The following is an 18,582-nucleotide window of genomic DNA, read 5'->3' as shown; positions in this document are numbered from 1 at the left end:
AGTAGTAGTAGTAGTAGTAGTAGTAGTAGTAGTAGTAGTAGTAGTAGTAGTAGTAGTAGTAGAAACCAGGATCTCTAGTATTGATTAAAGTGCCTTATCAAGAGATTGTTTAAGGAAGAGATCATTACCAACCTTCTCATAAACAACCCATTATCAGCAAAAATTGTACATAATTAATCCCACTGGATTATATTATCCCCCATCATCAGAAGTTCTAAAAGATCTGCAAGATTAGTGATTTGAGGTATCTAGGTCTGATAGAGATTAATATACAAAAGTAAGATCTATCTTGGAATCAGCCACATCTTTATAAATATTGATTACAAGACTCTTAGTTATTTGCATAGTACCATTAGAGGGGCAGTTCTTTCAAACCACCCGTAAGTAGTAATAGATTTTCAACCTGTTCACAATTTATTTCCCCTCAGAGGATATTTAACCAAATAAACATTCAGTGTCCCACAAGTCCCTACACCGTCAAGGACTTGCCAAAGTGGAACAATCATTTCAACAACCGTGGCAGTCATGGTTCAGCAGCTCTGGTATCAGCTCTAACACCATCTACCCCAGAAATCAAACAGATTCAGTGCTAAACACATCTCAATCAAACCCTGCTCCTGGTATAGGATCCAAACGTTCCTGTAAGTGCCTGTTCATTCTACCAATTTCCAAACGTGTGATGAAGGCAGAAAGGTATAACACCAAGAAGATCAAGATATTTTCAAGCCATTCAACCAACTACCATGCCCAAACCCTTGAAATGAAAAAATAATCCATCATGATATTGCCAGAACCAAAGTTAGCCAGACAAACATGGATATCATTTCCAAGAAAATAGAGGACTTCCCAGATGAAGCCTCTCAAGAATCCCTGCAACTCCAAAAGGAGATGCTTCTGCATGAAATGCTCAAACAATTTGAGATGAGGCACAATTTAGCATCCCAAAAAAACAAGGAAAAGAAACAATTGGCAAGCTTGGCAATTCCAAACAAGTCAAATTCTCAATCAGACAAAGAAGATTCCTCCAACTCAGACCACTCAGACACAGATCTCAAGATTGATCCAATGCTTCAATCCCTCTAAGACTCAGACAACTTGGGTTCAGATCTCAAGATAAATCCAATTCTTGACTCACTCTAAGACTCAGACAACTCAGACGCATATCTTGAGATTGATACAATGCTTGACCCCCTCTAACAACAGTGAAACACATGTGACACAATATGATATTGCACTTTATTGGCTTCACATACTACCAATGTATTGCATGGAATTGGAATTGCATTGCTTAAACCAATGCACAAGTGGTGGATCACCTGTATTGCATCTTAAAACCAATGTGATATTGATATATATTGGATGTATTGCCAATTTTGGCTGATGTACCAATCAACGGTGGGTGGCTACTTTACGGTTATTGTTATCGTAACGTTATCGTAGCAATTTTTGGTCCCTCTACGCTAACCAGACCAGTAGCAATGGGGAAATGTGGTGCAATATTGATATTGCACCGGGCGGGGTTTTTTTTTTCAATGCCGCTAGGATATCTATGGGCAGAGCAGCAGCTATTTATCAACATATTGAGCAAGAGAAGGCCATTTCAGGGCTGATTTGGCCTTTCACTGCTCAATAAAGTGTTGCTCTGCTTGATAATGGCCAATTTGACCCTTAATTTATTAGTAACATGTTAATTTTCTCAATAACACATTACTTTACTAGTAACGGCTGTACAAAAAAAGGCCAGTTACGATAACCGTGATGCGACTATCTGCGCGCTAGCGTTAAAAATAACTGTAAAAATGTTAGGCGCAGCTCGCTACTTTACTCTACAGCCCCGGTTATTGTAGAGTAAAGTGGCGACCCACTGTTGCACCAATGCAATGCAATACATATTGTATTGGGTGCATCAAAGTATTTTGTGGGGACTAACTGTGTATCAATTTATTTGAGGGGTGGGTAGCTTCTCTTTGGCTGGTGCAGCTGCTTTGCAATTGGCATTACACATGTCAAATTGGTGTTGACTGATATTTTGAGCACATGTGTAGTACAACGGGAACCACATTTGGAAGACCAAGAATTGGTAGCTTGGTTTTAAGATGGTTGCAAGTAAAATTTTGTTGCAACTGAGAGCCTTGTAAAGATACTTATTGGTTTTTTCAATCAACTTTTTGAACATCTTCTTGTAATCAACCTTGGTGTTGGACTCCTTCTTCTTGATCAGATAACCCTTGAGAGATTTGTATTTGGCAAGCATCATGCTAGCCAATGAGATTTCACCTTCCATCTTCTTGGTGATGAAGTAAAACTTGCTCAGAATACTGATGAGAAATTTGACAATTTCCCAGTCAGCAAAAAGGATCACAGTAGGTGACCATGAAAAAAATGAGGGGACTAGGACCTAGGTGTCAGGTGACATGAAGCTAATTCCAGCCTTTATTTCAACCTTACTGCCAGGAACAATTCTTGAAACCCCCTGATGATGACAAGGGGGCCATTGTTATTCAAGGGGTGTGTTGTCAGAGTACCACTGGTCTTTCAACACATGTTACTACATGTCACCTGACACCTATTCACATCACTTTTTTCATGGTGTGTTGTTCTAAAAATTAGTCATTGTCCCATCCACTTGGTCTCAACAATGTTGTTTGTTTTCCATAAACTTGTCAATGATCTTGCCAGATTGGTAGTCTCAATCTCTTGTAAACCCCCTCCCTTGCTTGGGGTTCACAAGGTGACACAACAAATTTCACACTTAGATCCTTCCCTGGCGTAGCAGAGCACTGATCCCCTCTCCCTCTGATCCAGGTAAGCATTTCATTCCTTCTCTTGCATTTCTTCTCTCCCATGCTTTCAGAGAGAAATGATCCCCTCTCTCTCTGAGCCAGCCAAGCAATCAAACCCTCATTGTGTTGGGTCCTAGAAAATCCCTAGTCTATCCAGCCCATCCTGCTTGTGCATCTTCTCCGCTCATCCAGTGAAGGACATTCCCAGTCCGCTCTAGATAAAAGAAAGAGAAGTGTGGAGCGGCTGTTACTGCCTAGTTGGGATATGGATAAGATTGTCTATTAATTGTTTTTTTTCCGAGGCCCGACAACTAAGGGTGATTGGCCGAATCAAGAATTGCTTAGGGTATTCAACCCAGCTCGGAAGTAGGAGAGCTTTTCTGCTGGTCATCCGAGGGAAGAACATCGAGAGGGTCGGAGTCAGCGTCGCCCAACTTCATCATCTCGACCAAATAATTGACACATTGCTCTCGAATAGGGATCTGGTCTGCATCTTGCTTTTCGCCGTTTGACGGCAGATCTTCGTTGGCGGAAGGGGGTAGGTTGTTGATAGAGCCCATCGCCTCGCTCATCGCACTCATCCCCCGGCCGTTCACTTGGCATATCTGCTCGGTCGTCAGTCGGGGACAGAGTAGCTTTAGGATCGGGAGATGATGGTTCATCGCCGCCCAATGAAGTGGTGTGTTACTGGCAGGTGGCAGATTCGCTCGGTGCAGTGAACTCGGCTTCTCTAGATTTTCCAACAGGTACTGAACGACATCTAGATTGGTGGGGGACGATCAAAGACGAATCAAAATGAGAAACGATCCAAAAAATAAATGAAAGAAAGAACTTGTAGAAGCTTTCTTACCTTCGTGACCGTTGGCAGCAGCCATATGCAAGCAACTGTTTCCGCGCTCGTCCAGATAATCACTTAAGGGAGGGACCCCGAACCGACGCACGAACTCCCGAACGTCTTCCAGATCTCCATATCGACAAGACAAGATCAAGTCTTCGAGTTCCTCGTTCGATGGGGTACTGAGAGCCAGTGACATGCCGAATAAAATGGTTGCTGTCCGCTGGGTATACAGTGGCTGCGCCAAATTTTTTGGCGCGCGGTAGAAATGAGTGACATCCCAGGTTCACCTGAGGTTCACTAGGGATGCATACCACGAGCGCATCTTGCCGAGGAGCATCTTCGAGCTTAACAAAGCCTCTCGAACCGAACTTAACAAAGTCCCTCGAGACTTCGGGCCCCCGGGGGGTACACCACAGGTGAAGTTTTAAAGTTTGAATCCAGTAAAGATACTGGAGGGCAAGAAAAACCAAAAAGCGATCGGAATGCTTCCGGTGTGGTCGAAGGACCGGAATCATTCCGATCGCAATTCGGGTTAAACCCAAAACCTGAAAAGATGGGTCCGCGCCGGAATGAAGTTGGAATTCCTTTGACTTCATTCCAGGAAACAGACCGGAATCTCATTCCAGTATGGAGGCGCTGGACCGACAAAAACGGCCAAATTCGTGTTTTTTTGTGAAATGCCGGTGAATCCACGACAAAATGGACAAATGAACCAACAAAGCGGCCATTGTTATGCTTTCAGAGCAACAATCCGGCCACTTTGGTGTTGGTCTGACGGCGCCTCTGGCGCGACAAAACAGCCACCATGGCTCTGAGCTGACATTCCTAGCCAAACATGGTGCCTGAGCCGACACTCCTAGACAAAAATGGCTCTGAACCAGAAATTCTGGTCAATCACGTTTCATGTTTCTAATCTAGCCATCCTTCCTTGCTTCCGCTTTGAGAATCCACCAAACATGTGGGATCAGTATCAGTCTGTATCAGTGTATGTATACAATGGTAGCAGTACTCAAACACGTGTCAGTGTCAGGATTGGTTATAAATCCTGTAATAGTACAAGTACCTCACCAGGCAGGAGAGCAGCCTGGTTCCTATATATACTGCTTCTGTTTTCACCGGCTCCAACCCCCCCATCATTCTCGGCAACTTCTTTATCACTCAACAGGGGGTTGGTTAGGTGCCCTGAAGAGTTGGTCAAGCTGTTTACATGCTGCCTTTTGTGCTCTCTCTATCATGCTCCTCTCTGACTTGATTGGGGGTTGGTTAGGTGCCCAGGAGAGTCAGAACAGCATTTCAGAGCATATAAGCTGAGGAATTGAGACCACCTCTTCCTTTTATTCCAGCAAAAAAATTATTATCGACTGGATCAGAAGAAAAATGGTTGTCAAGTGATTTGCCAACTATTAGATGGTACACGTTATGCATATTACATTGTCTTTCCATCCTGCATATCTAGTGATAGTCTCATAGTTGGTCCGCATCCGTCCTAAGTTGTAACCTAGTTGATTAGTTCTTAAACCGCTATCTTAGTAATTGTACGGTTCTCTAACCAATCAACATTTGTTCAACTCATCAAAGCTGACCACCTTCAACATCGTCTAGGTCTGTTTTCCATTTCCACCTTTTCTCATCTCACATGTCTCTTAGTCTTATCCTCACTACTCATCTTCTCTAGGTTTGTCTCCGTGCTGTTCTCACCGCGTCCGCTTGTGTCTAACGCACATCCAACCTCATCAAAGGTGTGCTAGTAATGAACCAACCAATCAACATTTGTTCAACTCATCAAAGCTGACCACCTTCAACATCGTCTAGGTCTGTTTTCCATTTCCACCTTTTCTCATCTCACATGTCTCTTAGTCTTATCCTCACTACTCATCTTCTCTAGGTTTGTCTCCGTGCTGTTCTCACCGCGTCCGCTTGTGTCTAACGCACATCCAACCTCATCAAAGGTGTGCTAGTAATGGACCAACCAATCAACATTTGTTCAACTCATCAAAGCTGACCACCTTCGACATTGTCTAGGTTTTTCTCCGTGCTGTTCTCACCGCATCCGCTTGTGTCTAACGCACATCCAACCTCATCAAAGACTATTTGTCTTATACCAACTTACACCAGACTCTCTTCGGAGGGCCTGGTGCAGCATGGCTGACGCGAAGTACCCCTCGCAAAGGGAGCCTCCGCAAACAACGGTGAAACAGATACTATACAATACAGTATCTTCAGATACTTGCACCAGGAAAATTTTCATGTCAACTGGGGGCAGGTGACGTGAAGGCATCTCCAGTTTGGTCTCCATTCCAACTCCACTCTGAAAATCAGCCCACCACTTGTACTGCTCATTCCAATGAGCAGGTTCATTCATGTTCAGCTCACTTCATGCTCATATTCTGCTCAGAAAACGTATGTATATGTATATGTACATATGTACATAAATGAGCTGTGCTTTGGGATTGCCGGATTCACACGCACGCGTGTAGTCTGACGCCTTGGCCCTCGCACCCATCTGGGGTGCACCTGCTCCCGGAGGACCCGCTCGGCTAACCTCTCCTCCCTTACGGACACTTCTCGGCCCTTGGGATCCCTCTCAGGGGACCTCAAGCCAATGCAAGGCCGTGAGGAGGGGAATCCCTAGCGGACTGGGGAACACACCTCCCCGACCCTCACACAGGAGTCTTGGAGTCCCCCTCCCGGATTCTCGGGACTCCTTGGGCGCCGCAACATAGCTCCAAGCCTGTGAGTAGGAACGAGACGGCTCCCGCCGCAAGTTCGAGTGTACATAACCGCTAAGCACGGGCGGCGAGCTAGCCTAACATAATCCCCTTGTTTCAGGGGCCGGGGGAGCCTCGCAAAGCGAGCCTCTGAATCGCTCCGCGGGAGGGGCCCGGCGGTGTTTCACCCGCCTCCCTCTGAAACAAGGGGCTTGTGTTAAGCTAGGGCAGCGAGCATGCACAGTGCACCTGCCCTGCCAGGAGGCCGCCCCGCCGCGTTTAGGTCAGAGTGGACTCGATGGCGAGTACACATGGCCATCCAAGTGAGTCTCCTCTGCCTGGTGGCCAGTACCAACCGGCCATCCAGTGAGCCCCTGCTGGATGGCGGTGTGTACCGGCCATCGAGCGGAGCCGAGCCCCTGCTTGATGGGCAGTGTGTACCGGCCATCGAGCGGAGGGGAGCCCCTGCTTGATGGCGGTGTGTACCGGCCATCAAGCGGAGGGGAGCCCCTGCTGGATGGCGGTGTGTACCGGCCATCGAGCGGAGCCGAGCCCCTGCTTGATGGCCGGTGTGTACCCGCCATTGAGCGGAGGGGAGCCCCTGCTGGATGGCGGTGTCAATGGCCACACAATTGCTTGGGGAAGACTTGCTCTCAAGGTGTAATACATACATATCCTTGCAGCCCCCTGAAGCTGAACAAAAGTCTGAACTCGAACATTCGAGCTCAGGAGTTCAGCAATGTTGGTGGATGAGCAGACTCAGTCTTACTCACCCACCCCTGATGCGCAAATGAGTAAAGAAATACATTGCACAGAGTTGTGCTGAAGTTGTGGCAGAGTCTCAGCCTGTGTTACTTCATGTCACCTGCCCCCAGTTGACATGAATTTTTTCCTGGTGTTGTGTATTGTATCTGTTGAGAAATACAAAATTGTAAATAAAAATGTATTGTATCTGCCTGAAGATACAATACCATAGTATTGTATCAATAAATTATTAAAACTTGATTTTCTTGTTTTTGGCCACTGTGGACTGTATACAGAAGAACTATCAAAAATGATAAAAATACAGTATCTTGTGTTGGGCTGTATTTGCAACAATATACCAAATTTTGAATACATTTGTATAGTATTGGTCTTTGAATACAATACAAATAAATAGTATTGGGTGCAAAACAGATACAAATACAGGCAGATACAGATACATGTATTGTATTTGTTTCACCGTTGCCGCAAATCACTCTAACTTAAGTGAGTTGACAGGCCTTGTCCCGCAGGGACCCAAGTCCACTCAACAAGCCGTTAACCTCTGCAAGGACATCCAGCAAGCTTTACGACTCGTAGGACATCCTCAGATGGCCTTTGTGTATGGTTAAAGGCATTGCTTTTGTACCCATGCGGTGCAGAAAGTAGGTAGAGTTGCCACAATAGCCCTTATGTACATATTTATATACATATTGGTCTGTATATGTGGTTGTGGCACAGTGGAAACCAATAATCCAATAGCTTCTGGCCATCTTGGAGAATGAATTTGTATAAAAAAAATGCCAATTCAAAAAAATTCAAGACACTGCAAAAAACAAAAAGCTGTCCAACATGTTGGTCCAGTGCCTCCATATTCCGGTTTCTTTCCTGGATTTTACCCAGAATAGTTTTGTATACGACCGGGCAAGCCCCACAAATGCAGCCTTATACACCACCGGGCCTGTTTCTGACAGGCCCAGACCGTTGTTGCAACGGTCTGGTTCAGCAGACATGTTCCCAACGGGCCTGCATTGTCTACACCACGGGCGCAATTCACCAATGGGACAATGTTCTCCCACCGGTTTGCCTTTGGAGGGGCTGAGCTTCCGTCAAAACATGGCACTCATGTCATTCTGATGAACGTTGGGCCCACCAGACCGTTGGTTTATCGGTGGGACCACGGTTTGCAATTGGTTGGGCGGGGCGTCTGAGCGTGCAAAAGGGGGCGCCACACCTTGGGACCGAGGCATGGTGGTTCGCTGGTCCCCGCAGGGGAAACTCTGATCACGTGGGGCACAGGGCATGGTGCAATCACACTACGGGCAAATAGGTGTTGTTCCTGCCCGCAGCGTCACCTGACGTTGCATTTGGGGTCGCGGCCGCAGTGACTGCGCCTACTTGCGCAGTCACGCGGGCTTGCAACGACAGGGTGACGCTGCATCCCGCAGCGACAGCTACATGCCTGTAGTGTCAGCAAGCACCATGCACACTCGGAATTGCAACCTATGTAGGTCCCCAGGAAGGTCCTGGGTTCGATTCCTGGGGTCAGAGTCTTCATCAAGACACCAAACGTTGTCTTTGCGTTGAAAACTCGTCTGCACAATGGATTATTTCCATCTGTTGTTGCAGCGGTCAGACCTCCGTATGCTTGACGGGTCGCTTGACATAGACGATGCAGGCCCGTTGGGAACATGTCTGCTGAACCAGACCGTTGCAACAACGGTCTGGGATGTCAGAAACAGGCCCGGTGGTGTATGTCAAGCGACCCGTCAAGCATGCGGAGGTCTGACCGCTTCAACAACGGATGGAAATAATCCGTTGTGCAGACGAGTTTTCAAAGCAAAGACAATGTTTGGTGTCTGGATGAAGACTCTGACCCAGGACCTTCCTGGGGACCTACATAGGTTGCAACTCCGGGTTTGCACTCCAACCAATTGTGCATGGTGCTTGCTGATTGCACCATGCCCTGTGCCCTCGTTATCAGAGATTCCCCTGCGGGGACCAGCGAACCCCCATGCCTTGGTCCCGAGGTGTGGCGCCCCCTTTTGCATGCTCAGACGCCCCGCCCGACCAATTGCAAACCGTGGTCCCACCGATAAACCAACGGTCTGGTGGGCCCAACGTTCATCAGAATGACATGAGTGCCATGTTTTGACGGAAGCGCGGCCCCTCCAAAGAAAAACCAGTGGGAGAACATTGTCCCATTGGTGGTTTGCGCCCATGGTGTATCCACTAATCACACACCTGACTGCATGGTGTGTCTAGCATAGTGGTCAAGCAGCTCCTGTGGGGTGGATCAGTCAGATGGTGCTGGTTTGATCCCCCCTTTTGTTTCACCAGTTGCCCACTTGCATTTTCAAGCCTTCAGCAGCCCGCGCCAACCCGTCACCATTTCGAATAGCCATCAAAAGCAATTCAAAATGGGGTTGGCAATCCGAAGTAAATTCGGAATCCCATCCAGTAAACCGCTGGATTCCTTTCTGGAGAATCGCCGACCGTCAATGGACGGTCCGCCCTTGCAGGCGGCCCAACCAAAAGCATTTTGGTGGGTGATCAAAATAATTTTGACGCGCTTCACCCATGGTGTAGGCTGAACTCGCGAAGCAAGCCTCCGTCAGGAGGGACTTACACCATATCAACCCAAGCTCGCGTGGCTAGAATGAAATTTTCACGCCACTTTTCCTTTTTTTAATTCCACAGATCACGTATCACTCAAATGTTGCTACTATTTTACTTCCTTCAAGACCCAACATGCTGAGCAAAATTTTGGTATTTTTTTTTCTATCTTTTTCCATACCAGTATTTTACTAGAATTAAAATAAGAAAAATGCAATGTATAGAGTCACCAAGAATTAGCCAATTCTGTAATTTCTTTCATTTCCGCAGCGCACAGACCCTCAGAATTATGTGATCTTGGTTTCACGTTTAGATCGCTAGATGACCGTTATGTATATATGCTTGTGCGCTTGGACCTGCTTAGATATTCCCGGACCCCCTCTGTAAACAAAGTCCGATGGATTTCAAGTTTGTATTTAATGGGGAAATTTATTTGGAGAGGAAGGATCATCATGATTGAGCACAGTTTTGGTAGAGAGGATGGCAAGAAGCAGGGCTATCACCCAAGGTGATTTATTCCACGAAATGTTACAGAAGCAAGGAATTATAAAGGTTTGAAAATTTCTGCTACCTAAATTTAAAATCTAGCCCCCGCAAAACGGGTCAATAAGGCGCAAGTCCCTCCTGCCGAGGGCTATCGGAGGCTTGCTTTGCAAGACCAGATGCCCGCAGCAGCAAGGGACTTGGGTTAAGTTTGCTCTTGAACGCGAGCTCAAGAAAGCCTCCCAGTGAGGCAGCCCCGCAGCATCTCTGTCTTACAGAGAGGCTTACCTGAAAAAACCAGTATCTGGCCTGAGAGCCCCAGGAATATCAGCTTGTATCAGGCTTTTTCTCGCTTTTTCCTTTTTTTTGTAAATCAACTGTCGGCCCGCTGAGGCTGCCCCTCTGGAGTTAAGAAGTGCTTGGGAGTGCACTTCTTCTGATGCAATTTAGGCCTTGTAGGTGCCAGTATAAGTCCTGATCCTTGCATTTGAAGTTTTCAATCACAGAGAAAAGCAGACCATATTGAGAGAATTTTTTTTTGTAAATACATGTGGCTTTGTATCAAAAGCTGTTTCAATCTATTGAAAGGCAGTCAAATACTGCATTTTTGCTTACATCAGCAGGAATGTGTCTCAAAAAGAGGCCTTTTCAGACTGCTCTCCAGGCCATGAACCAAGTGCTATCAGCCTGTGACTGCCGCGAAATTAAAGAGGAGAAGCAGGCCTTTCTTTGGTATCTGGGGCAGGACTCATTTCTTTTGGGAAGTGGGGTTTTTGGGGGCACAAAGTTGGCCACCTGCAAAAACTAAGAGCTGTACGCGGGGCTCTCACGCCAGGAATCAGGGATTCCATGCAAGTCCCTCCCTAAAGGAGTTCGCACTTTGTGTGAGGCGCTTTGCGCCGCACCCCCCGGCAGGCAAGGGACTTGTGCCAAGTTTGTCTTGAACAGGGGTCCCTAAGGGACTCTCCGTAGGAAAGGCTTACATTGAATGTTACCCACTTGACCCAAGCACTTTGACTCTGAGAAATTGCTGAGAATTTCAACTTTTTAATTCCAATTGGCAGCTGTTTAAACAAAAGCAACCGCCTTGCACCACATTCCAAGGAGACAGAATTGTAGCCTTCCTTCTCAGTCAACTTTTCATGTCTCCTTGGAGTGATTTGGCTCCGAATGAGCAGGTGCTTGCACTTTTTAGTCAGCCATGTCCTTGGATTTTGCCAAGTAAAGGTTGACAGCCGGCAGCGGTGGGTAGTTATGTTATGTTGCGTTATCCGCGCTGTTTGCGTAACGTAACTACCTGCGTTATCCACCGCGCCCCGTTAAGTTACAAGTAACGGGCTGTTTGAGTGGCATATGGATAGCGTAATGGGTCTTTTTCTGACGCCGTTACGCTACAATATCACTTGGATAACAAAATAATGAGCCCTCAAGGGCCGTTTTGGCGCTGCAATCAGCTTGATATCTCAATCTGGCGCGCCGCGGGCCTGGATAACGTAATGAACAGAAAAAAATGGTCCAAGCAATGGCACAATAACGTAGCGTACCACCGTTACAAGTAACTGTAACAATAGCGGCTCAAAAACTGTTGCATTACTGTTATTGGCAACATAACTACCCACCGTTGCAGCCGGGGGAGCCGTTAGGATCATTGGTTCATGGGATTCTCAAGATTGAATGAATACGCTTGAAGTCTTGCTCCTCTAATGGTGCCAAGGGCCCAAGTTTTATCCAAGAGCTACTAGGGAATATAGTTGGGTTAGATCACCTCCAAGCCATTTGTCTGGTAGTTCTCCCCCTCAAAAACCGCCTTTGGGTGCAAGTCCCTCCCTTTGGGGGGCCAGCCCTTTGGCCCCCCCCCAAGTGTAGGCGTGAGGGACATTCACTGCAAGAAAAACTCTAGAAACTGCCTGCAGTTGAGATGCAAGAGCTCAAAGCAAGCTGTGCCTCATGCAAGAATCAAGCACTGGTTGATTCCATGCACATCACATAATTTATGCAAGAGTGAGTCTGATGTACAAAAAACTGAGTGCATGCAGGCTCCAAAATACTGAGTTGATACCTGTGCAAATTCCCCTTTCATGTGAAAATTCCCCTTTCATGTGCACATACCCCTTTCATGTGCACATGTCCCTTTTTTATGCGTTCACCCCTTTCATAATGTGTCCATACCCCTTTATGTGCACATACCCCTTTCATGTGTGTGTATCCCTTTCATGTGCATGTATCCCTTTCACAATGTGTACATACCCTTTTCATCATGCATTCATGACCCTTTGATGTTTAAATGTCCCCTTTCAGTTTTTTACATCCCTTTCAATACCCCTTTCATCATTCAGGTGATGTTTACATATCCCTTTCATGTGCAAAGACCCCTTACTGCACATACCCCTTTCATGCATACATACCCCTTTAATCATTTGTGTCTTTTATGTGTTAATACACCTTATCATATTTCCCTTTCATGCATACATATTCCTTTCATATGTAGATATCCCTTGCATGTGTACATACCCCTTTTATGCTATTCTGGCTGGATTCAATGGCAGATGGAGTGTTTACTAAAAGCAAATAAAAGGTTGCTCAGGGGTATGCTCATTTGCAAGGTTGAACATTTGCCTCAGCCTACTGCATGTTCAGCATTGAGATGCTGAACAAGGTACACACTCAAGGTGAGCCAGCATGGAATTTGGGTGCTTAACTCCAGATTGAGCTGAGGCTTGATTCAAGCTTGCTGCATCTCAACTGCAAGCAGTTTCTAGAGTTTTTCTTGCAGTGATTTGTTAATTTTGGAGCATTTTTAACAGTGGCTAGTTTGGCTTGCAGTTAGCTAGTTTAGCCACCAAACTCAACCTCACCAGGCTCAGTTAAACCTGAGTCAAACTAGCTGGAAGCTCAAATTTGAGCTAAGAGCATTTGCATTTGTTTGCTAGATTTTTGGGTCAAATATGTAAGAACTAGGGAAAAGCCGCGGGTCAGAACTTCAAATTGTGAAAAGGAATTTTGGAGAACACATCATGTAGTGACGGAAAACGGCACTTAAACAGGGATATGGCCAAGAGTGGTGAGTCAAAGGAAAAAAGTGTATAGCCGGGGGTGGCCTTGAATAAGGGATGACTTCAAGGAGTTGGCTCGCCACAATACATACACAGTATTCAAAGGCAACTTGTCAGGTGCACTCCACTCAACCGCTTGATACCAAGTTGAAGTCAAACAGCCGACTTGGGATCAGGAATTCAATTGTCTGTCGGGCAGATCAAATTAGGACATTTCAACAGCACCAAATACAGACAGATTCCAGTTCTAAAAGCAGTGTGGCCTGATGCAGTGAAAAGCATTGCAAAAAATAAAGAACATAAAATGGAGTAGACATGAAAGGCAACAGGTGCCCTCAGCCCCTACCATCCATTTTGCGGCTCCAGAAATGCAAATTTTGTAGGGTGAATCTGAAAAAGTCTGTGAGCTTTGGCTGATTCCCTCAATGTTGCATAAGCAATACCATCCCAACATCTCATATAACTGAACTCATGTGCTGGAGCAGTACCCAGAGATACCACCACTCCCTGCAAAAAATAGGAGTAGTTATCCACTTGATGACCAAGCCGGTCATTGAGTGGGGTGTGTGGAGTGTGTATCCACTCAATCATGTCCCAGTCTGGCCATCAAGTCGGTACGGATGACCCAATCGGGTCATTGAGTGGAGTGTGTACCACCCACTGGATGGTCGGGTAGTGGTGATCCACTCAATGACCCAAAGTCATCGAGTGGAGTATGTATCCACCTGATAGTACCACCGGTAGCAAAAAAAAAAAAAACAACTTCTTGCAAGGGAATTGATCACCTGACCTGTTCATAGGCCACAGTCCTGGACTGGAGAAGTCTGTTCCCACCTGGCACTGCCCGCAAGCAGGTGAAAAAATAAAGATTTTGTCGTGCTGACGTCTTGCCAGAAACACATCCACAGTGACTGCGGCTACTTGCGCAGTCACACAAAAGAAAACATCAGGGTGACAAAATTCTTGGTTTGTCACCTGCTTGCGGGTGGTGTGGGCTATGCAGGCACTCTCATAATCGCCCCTTTACCTGGACACATCATACATATAGCCGGCCAACAACCTCAGTTTCCCAACCATTTGGCTCATCAACTTCCACAAAAAAAAAAGTTGAACCGACTTGTTTTCTTGGACCCCAGTTGGGGACATTTTTCTCACGGTCATTGTGGGAAGTCAGGTTTTGGTCCTTGCTGGACCTTGCTGCCATTGAGCTGTGTGAGTCACACAATGGCAGCCCTCATGGCTGTCTCCAGGGTTTGGAATCGAGTCACTTGAGGGTCTTGCCCGCGCCTCAGGGCCCCAGAGGCCCGTGGCACCCAGGGGGCTTCATGTGGGTATCACATGCACCACAAAGTGGCACAAGTGAAGGTCCATGTGGCCTCTTGGGGGCTGAAAATGGCTGGGACCCAAATGCGGCACCACAGCTTTTCCAGATTTGCCCCAAGGTGTACATATGTTTTCACGTAATTTCAACAAAAATGGGCTGCTCAGCAGTTATTCTTGCCAGGGCTGATGGGACATAGCATCACTGAGTTCAAACTGAGGCACAGCTCACATCTGGCAGCCTTCCTGAAAGAAGTCACCCTCTGGCACTCCCTGGTGAGTGCAACCATTTCCCCCCTGGTGATCCCCAAAGGAAGACGAACAAAGCTTGCAGGAAGACAGCCACCAATGTCTGCAGAGTGAGCCCCAGCTGCTTGGGTGATGGCCCAAGTGACTGTGATGAATTCTTGCCAAAATCCCAATTCCTGCGGCAACCATTTCCCAAACAAAACATGCCAAGCATCCAATCAAGGGCGGAAACACCGACAGCCTAATGGACGACACAGCCACTGGCCCGCCGCGTCCATTGAGCACCTGCACATATTCATACAACGCAGTCAACCAGGAACTACTACCATTCATTTACACCGCACATGAGCCCCCCCTCCGCCCCCTGTATCTCTAATAAACACACACAATGAAAGAAAGAGGGGAGGAGGAGGGGATAATGATAAATAAATATGTGAGGGAAATGGGGGTGTTGTATATATAAAGTACAGAAAGAGGGGAAGGAAGGGGGTGCGGGACGGAGGTGATGGTGGTAGGTGGGTGCAGTGGGGCTGTGTTAGAGGTGGAAGGCGAAAGAGAGAGAAAGCAACAGGAAGACACAAATAAATAGACCGCGATTCGTGTAAATAGGGAAGCACAACCCATAGAAGTGTATGTGAGTATCGGATGTCGTGAGGAAAAAAAGACCCATAGGGGGATAGCTGCGACACACAGCAACTGTGCGAGTGCCTGTATATGTGTATGGAAAGGAAGGCCCCAACGCCGCCGGCGGAGGACGCGCCGCGCGCGGCGAGGGCTGTGTGGCGTCTGGAGAGCACGGTGGCGCGCGCGAAGAGGCGGGGAGACGGGGCGTGGCCGGATACGGGAGCGGGCGACACGACAAGGGAAAGAAGCGGATGGATGGTAAAGCCCGATAGAACCAAAAAGAGACGATTGATAATAATAATGATGATAATAATAATATGTGTATGTGTGTATTTCGGGGAGAGAGAGAAAAAAAACGGAGACGGAGGAGGGGGGGGGGAGGCTAGGAGGGCTGGTGGGTGGGGATAGGGGACGCCGAGGGCGACGGATGGTCGGGGTGATCGGCAGCGGGAAGCGGGGGCCGAGTGTACGGATCAGCGGGCGGAAGGGCGGGGGGCGCGGCCGAGGAAGTGGCCGGGGAGGAGAGTCGCGGGGAGGGCAGCAACGGGTGAGGAGGGGGCGTCGGGGCGGCGCAGTGCTCGGGGGTGGGTGGTGTGGGGCCGGCGGCGGGGAAGGCCCGGGCGGGGAAAGCGGAGGAGGAGGAGCCGGGGCACAGGGCGGGGTCGAGGAACGGGTTGGTGGACGAGGGCTGGGATGGGCCCGGGCCTGATGGCGTGGACGAGCTGGAGAGCATCTGGCTGGCGGGGCTGGTGGAGGGCGAGCCGTGGAGAAGGGGCGGCTCGGGTGCGACCCGCTGGCTGCCTCTGGTAGTCGGCGCAGGCGTGGGGCTCGGGACGCCTGCTCCACTGGTGCTCGGCTGGACATCAGCCGGGCTGGCGTCGGGGGCGGAAGAGAAGGCCTCCGCGGCGGCGGCCTTGCGTTTGCGCTCCTCCTCCTCGGCCAGACTGAGCCGCATGGCTTCCATGATCATGAGCTCTTCGAGGTCGACGCCGTAGTTCGAGGCCGACGAGGGCTCGGGTCTGTGCCGTCTAGTGCCCGGATGGTGGCCCGGGGAGCCTCCGCCCAGGGTGGCTGGACTGTGGGCCGAGGAGGAGCCGCCGATGAGCGCACTGAGCCCGCGTCTCGTCATCGTGGAGGAGGGGGAGGAGGAATGGTCGTGTTCGAAGGCGGCAAGGAAGGCCGAGCCGTTAGGGTCTCTGGAAGACGTGATCCCGACGGGGATCAGCCGGTCGCCCTCTTGGCGGAAGATGATGCGCCGGTTGGCCCGGCGCTGGACGGCGGCCTTGACGGCCTCGAGCTTGGCCTGCCAGTCGGGCTGGATCGCGTCCGTGGTCACCACCTCCGTGCTGGTGTGGCTGGTCGTCTGGCGGCGCTTCATCTTCGTCGAGCCCATCGACCCTGCGCCGGCTGCCGGCCCGTTGGTGCCCATCTCGCCCGGCTCGTCCTGCAAGTTGCCGCCGATCATCAGCCCGCTCGGGCTCGGCGCCGATTGGGACGCAACCGTCGTTGTCGTCGTCGACGGACTTTCGACGCCCGGCGTCGGCACCGGCACCGCTAGGCTGTCGCTCGTCGTTGCTGCTGTGCCGGGCGAGTTCCAGTCGGTGCGCTTGTGCGGCGGCGGCGGCTCATAGGTCACTCCGAAGTTCGACTCGACGCAGTACGGACAGCAGGCCGCTGTACGGGACGGACGGATCCCTCAGAGTCTTTTTCATGGGGATGGGAGAGAGAGTGCACAGCCGACTTACGTTCGCTCTTGATTTCCTGCGGGGTCGGGTCAGTGCGCTTGATCTGAGTAAAACATTCCGTGCATATCGGCTGCTGACAGCACCTGGACAGGTTAATATTTGGAGGGTAATATCTGTGTGTGTGTAGGAATGGTCAGCGATAGTGTTAGAGAGTGTGTGTGTGGGTGGAAAGAAAGACTAACAGGAAGCAGATCGGACATTCGACTGTCTGGGCGAGGTATTGGTCGATCTCGGTGGGTCGGATGTGGGAGTTGAGGATGGCGTCGAAGATCTGTTGGCGGGGGTTGGAGTGCTGGTCAGATTGGTGTTGGAGCAGAGAGGAGGAGGATTGGTGGTCGATGAGCAGGCTCTTGGTGAACCGCTTGCTGATGGAGCCCGAGGAGTGCTGTTTGGAGGAGGCAGCAGGCTGTTCGAGGGGTTCCTGGCGGTCGATCTTCTGGATCTGTTTGATGGCGGTGCTCCTGGCGAGGGTGATGGATTGGAGTGCATGGGCGATCATCTGGCGGTCCCAGTCGTCCTCCCAGTCCTCCAGTCCGCGGTAGAAGGGTGCCAGGCGGCGGTCGAGGATGAGCTGCTGTACGACTGGCTGGAGCCAGTCCTGGGTGGATGATGGATAGATGTTGGAGAGCGGGAAGAGATATCCGCCATCGACGAAGGTGGTCGTTGGGTTTGCTTGGTGGTGTGGGTTGAGTGGGGATGGTCCGATGCTGCTGGCTGGGTGGTGGTGGTGTGTTCCGGTTGGTGTGGGTGGTGCTGATGTGGGCGGGTTGTTGGATGGGCGTGGGTAGTGGGTGTTGTTGTTGTTCTGCTGGTTTGAGGATGGATTGTTTCCCATCTTGATCGTTTGTTCGTTTTCTTCGTTTTCTTCTTCTGATGTCGATATGGCTCGTTTTTTTTTTTTTTCTTTCTTTTTTTTTTGTTCCTGTTGACCTCCAATGATCACATAAGCACACAGCCTCATCAACAAGCACAGCTAACTCAAAAAAGCTGGAATTTCCCTGCTGCAAAAATCTAGACATTTTGAAACTGCAAGGGTCCCAGATCTGACATCACCAATCATATCAAACAAACAACACCAGCATCTCCAATCACCCAGCTCAATGTGAGTCAAATAACATTGCAAACTTGACAAATGCTAGTTGCTTTCTTTCTTTCCTGGAACAAACCCCAAAATCTGATCCAAGCAAGCCAACAAACCAGTGGGGGGTTTCAAAACTAAAATCAGGTTGCACAGGACCTTGCACAGGTCTGATCTCCAGGGAAAAAAATCACTCCTAAAAACACCAACCTGAGCACTCTAGTTTGAGTGCCCCCAAGTGCACATGTTGAGATATTGTATTAGCAGCGGTGGGTAGTTATGTTACATTGCGTTATCTGCGCTATTTGCGTAACGTAACTACCTGCGTTATCCACCGCGCCCCG

General features: G+C 49.0%; 1 protein-coding gene across 1 annotated transcript; it reads right to left on the bottom strand.

The window, feature by feature from the left end:
- Positions 1-15,797: 15,797 nt before the first annotated feature.
- On the bottom strand, positions 15,798-17,995 carry PtA15_7A480 (uncharacterized protein; the record flags this gene model as incomplete). The annotated part of the gene is made up of 3 exons (XM_053171091.1): positions 15,798-17,089; positions 17,161-17,273; positions 17,343-17,995. 3 exons carry the CDS (start codon positions 17,993-17,995, stop codon positions 15,798-15,800), a joined length of 2,058 nt encoding a protein of 685 aa, XP_053022307.1.
- Between the last annotated feature and the right edge of the window lie 587 nt (positions 17,996-18,582).

Source organism: Puccinia triticina, chromosome 7A (assembly GCF_026914185.1).
Source record: "Puccinia triticina chromosome 7A, complete sequence".
In the NCBI taxonomy this organism is placed as follows: domain Eukaryota; kingdom Fungi; phylum Basidiomycota; class Pucciniomycetes; order Pucciniales; family Pucciniaceae; genus Puccinia; species Puccinia triticina.
This window is presented reverse-complemented; position numbering and strand designations above follow the sequence as displayed.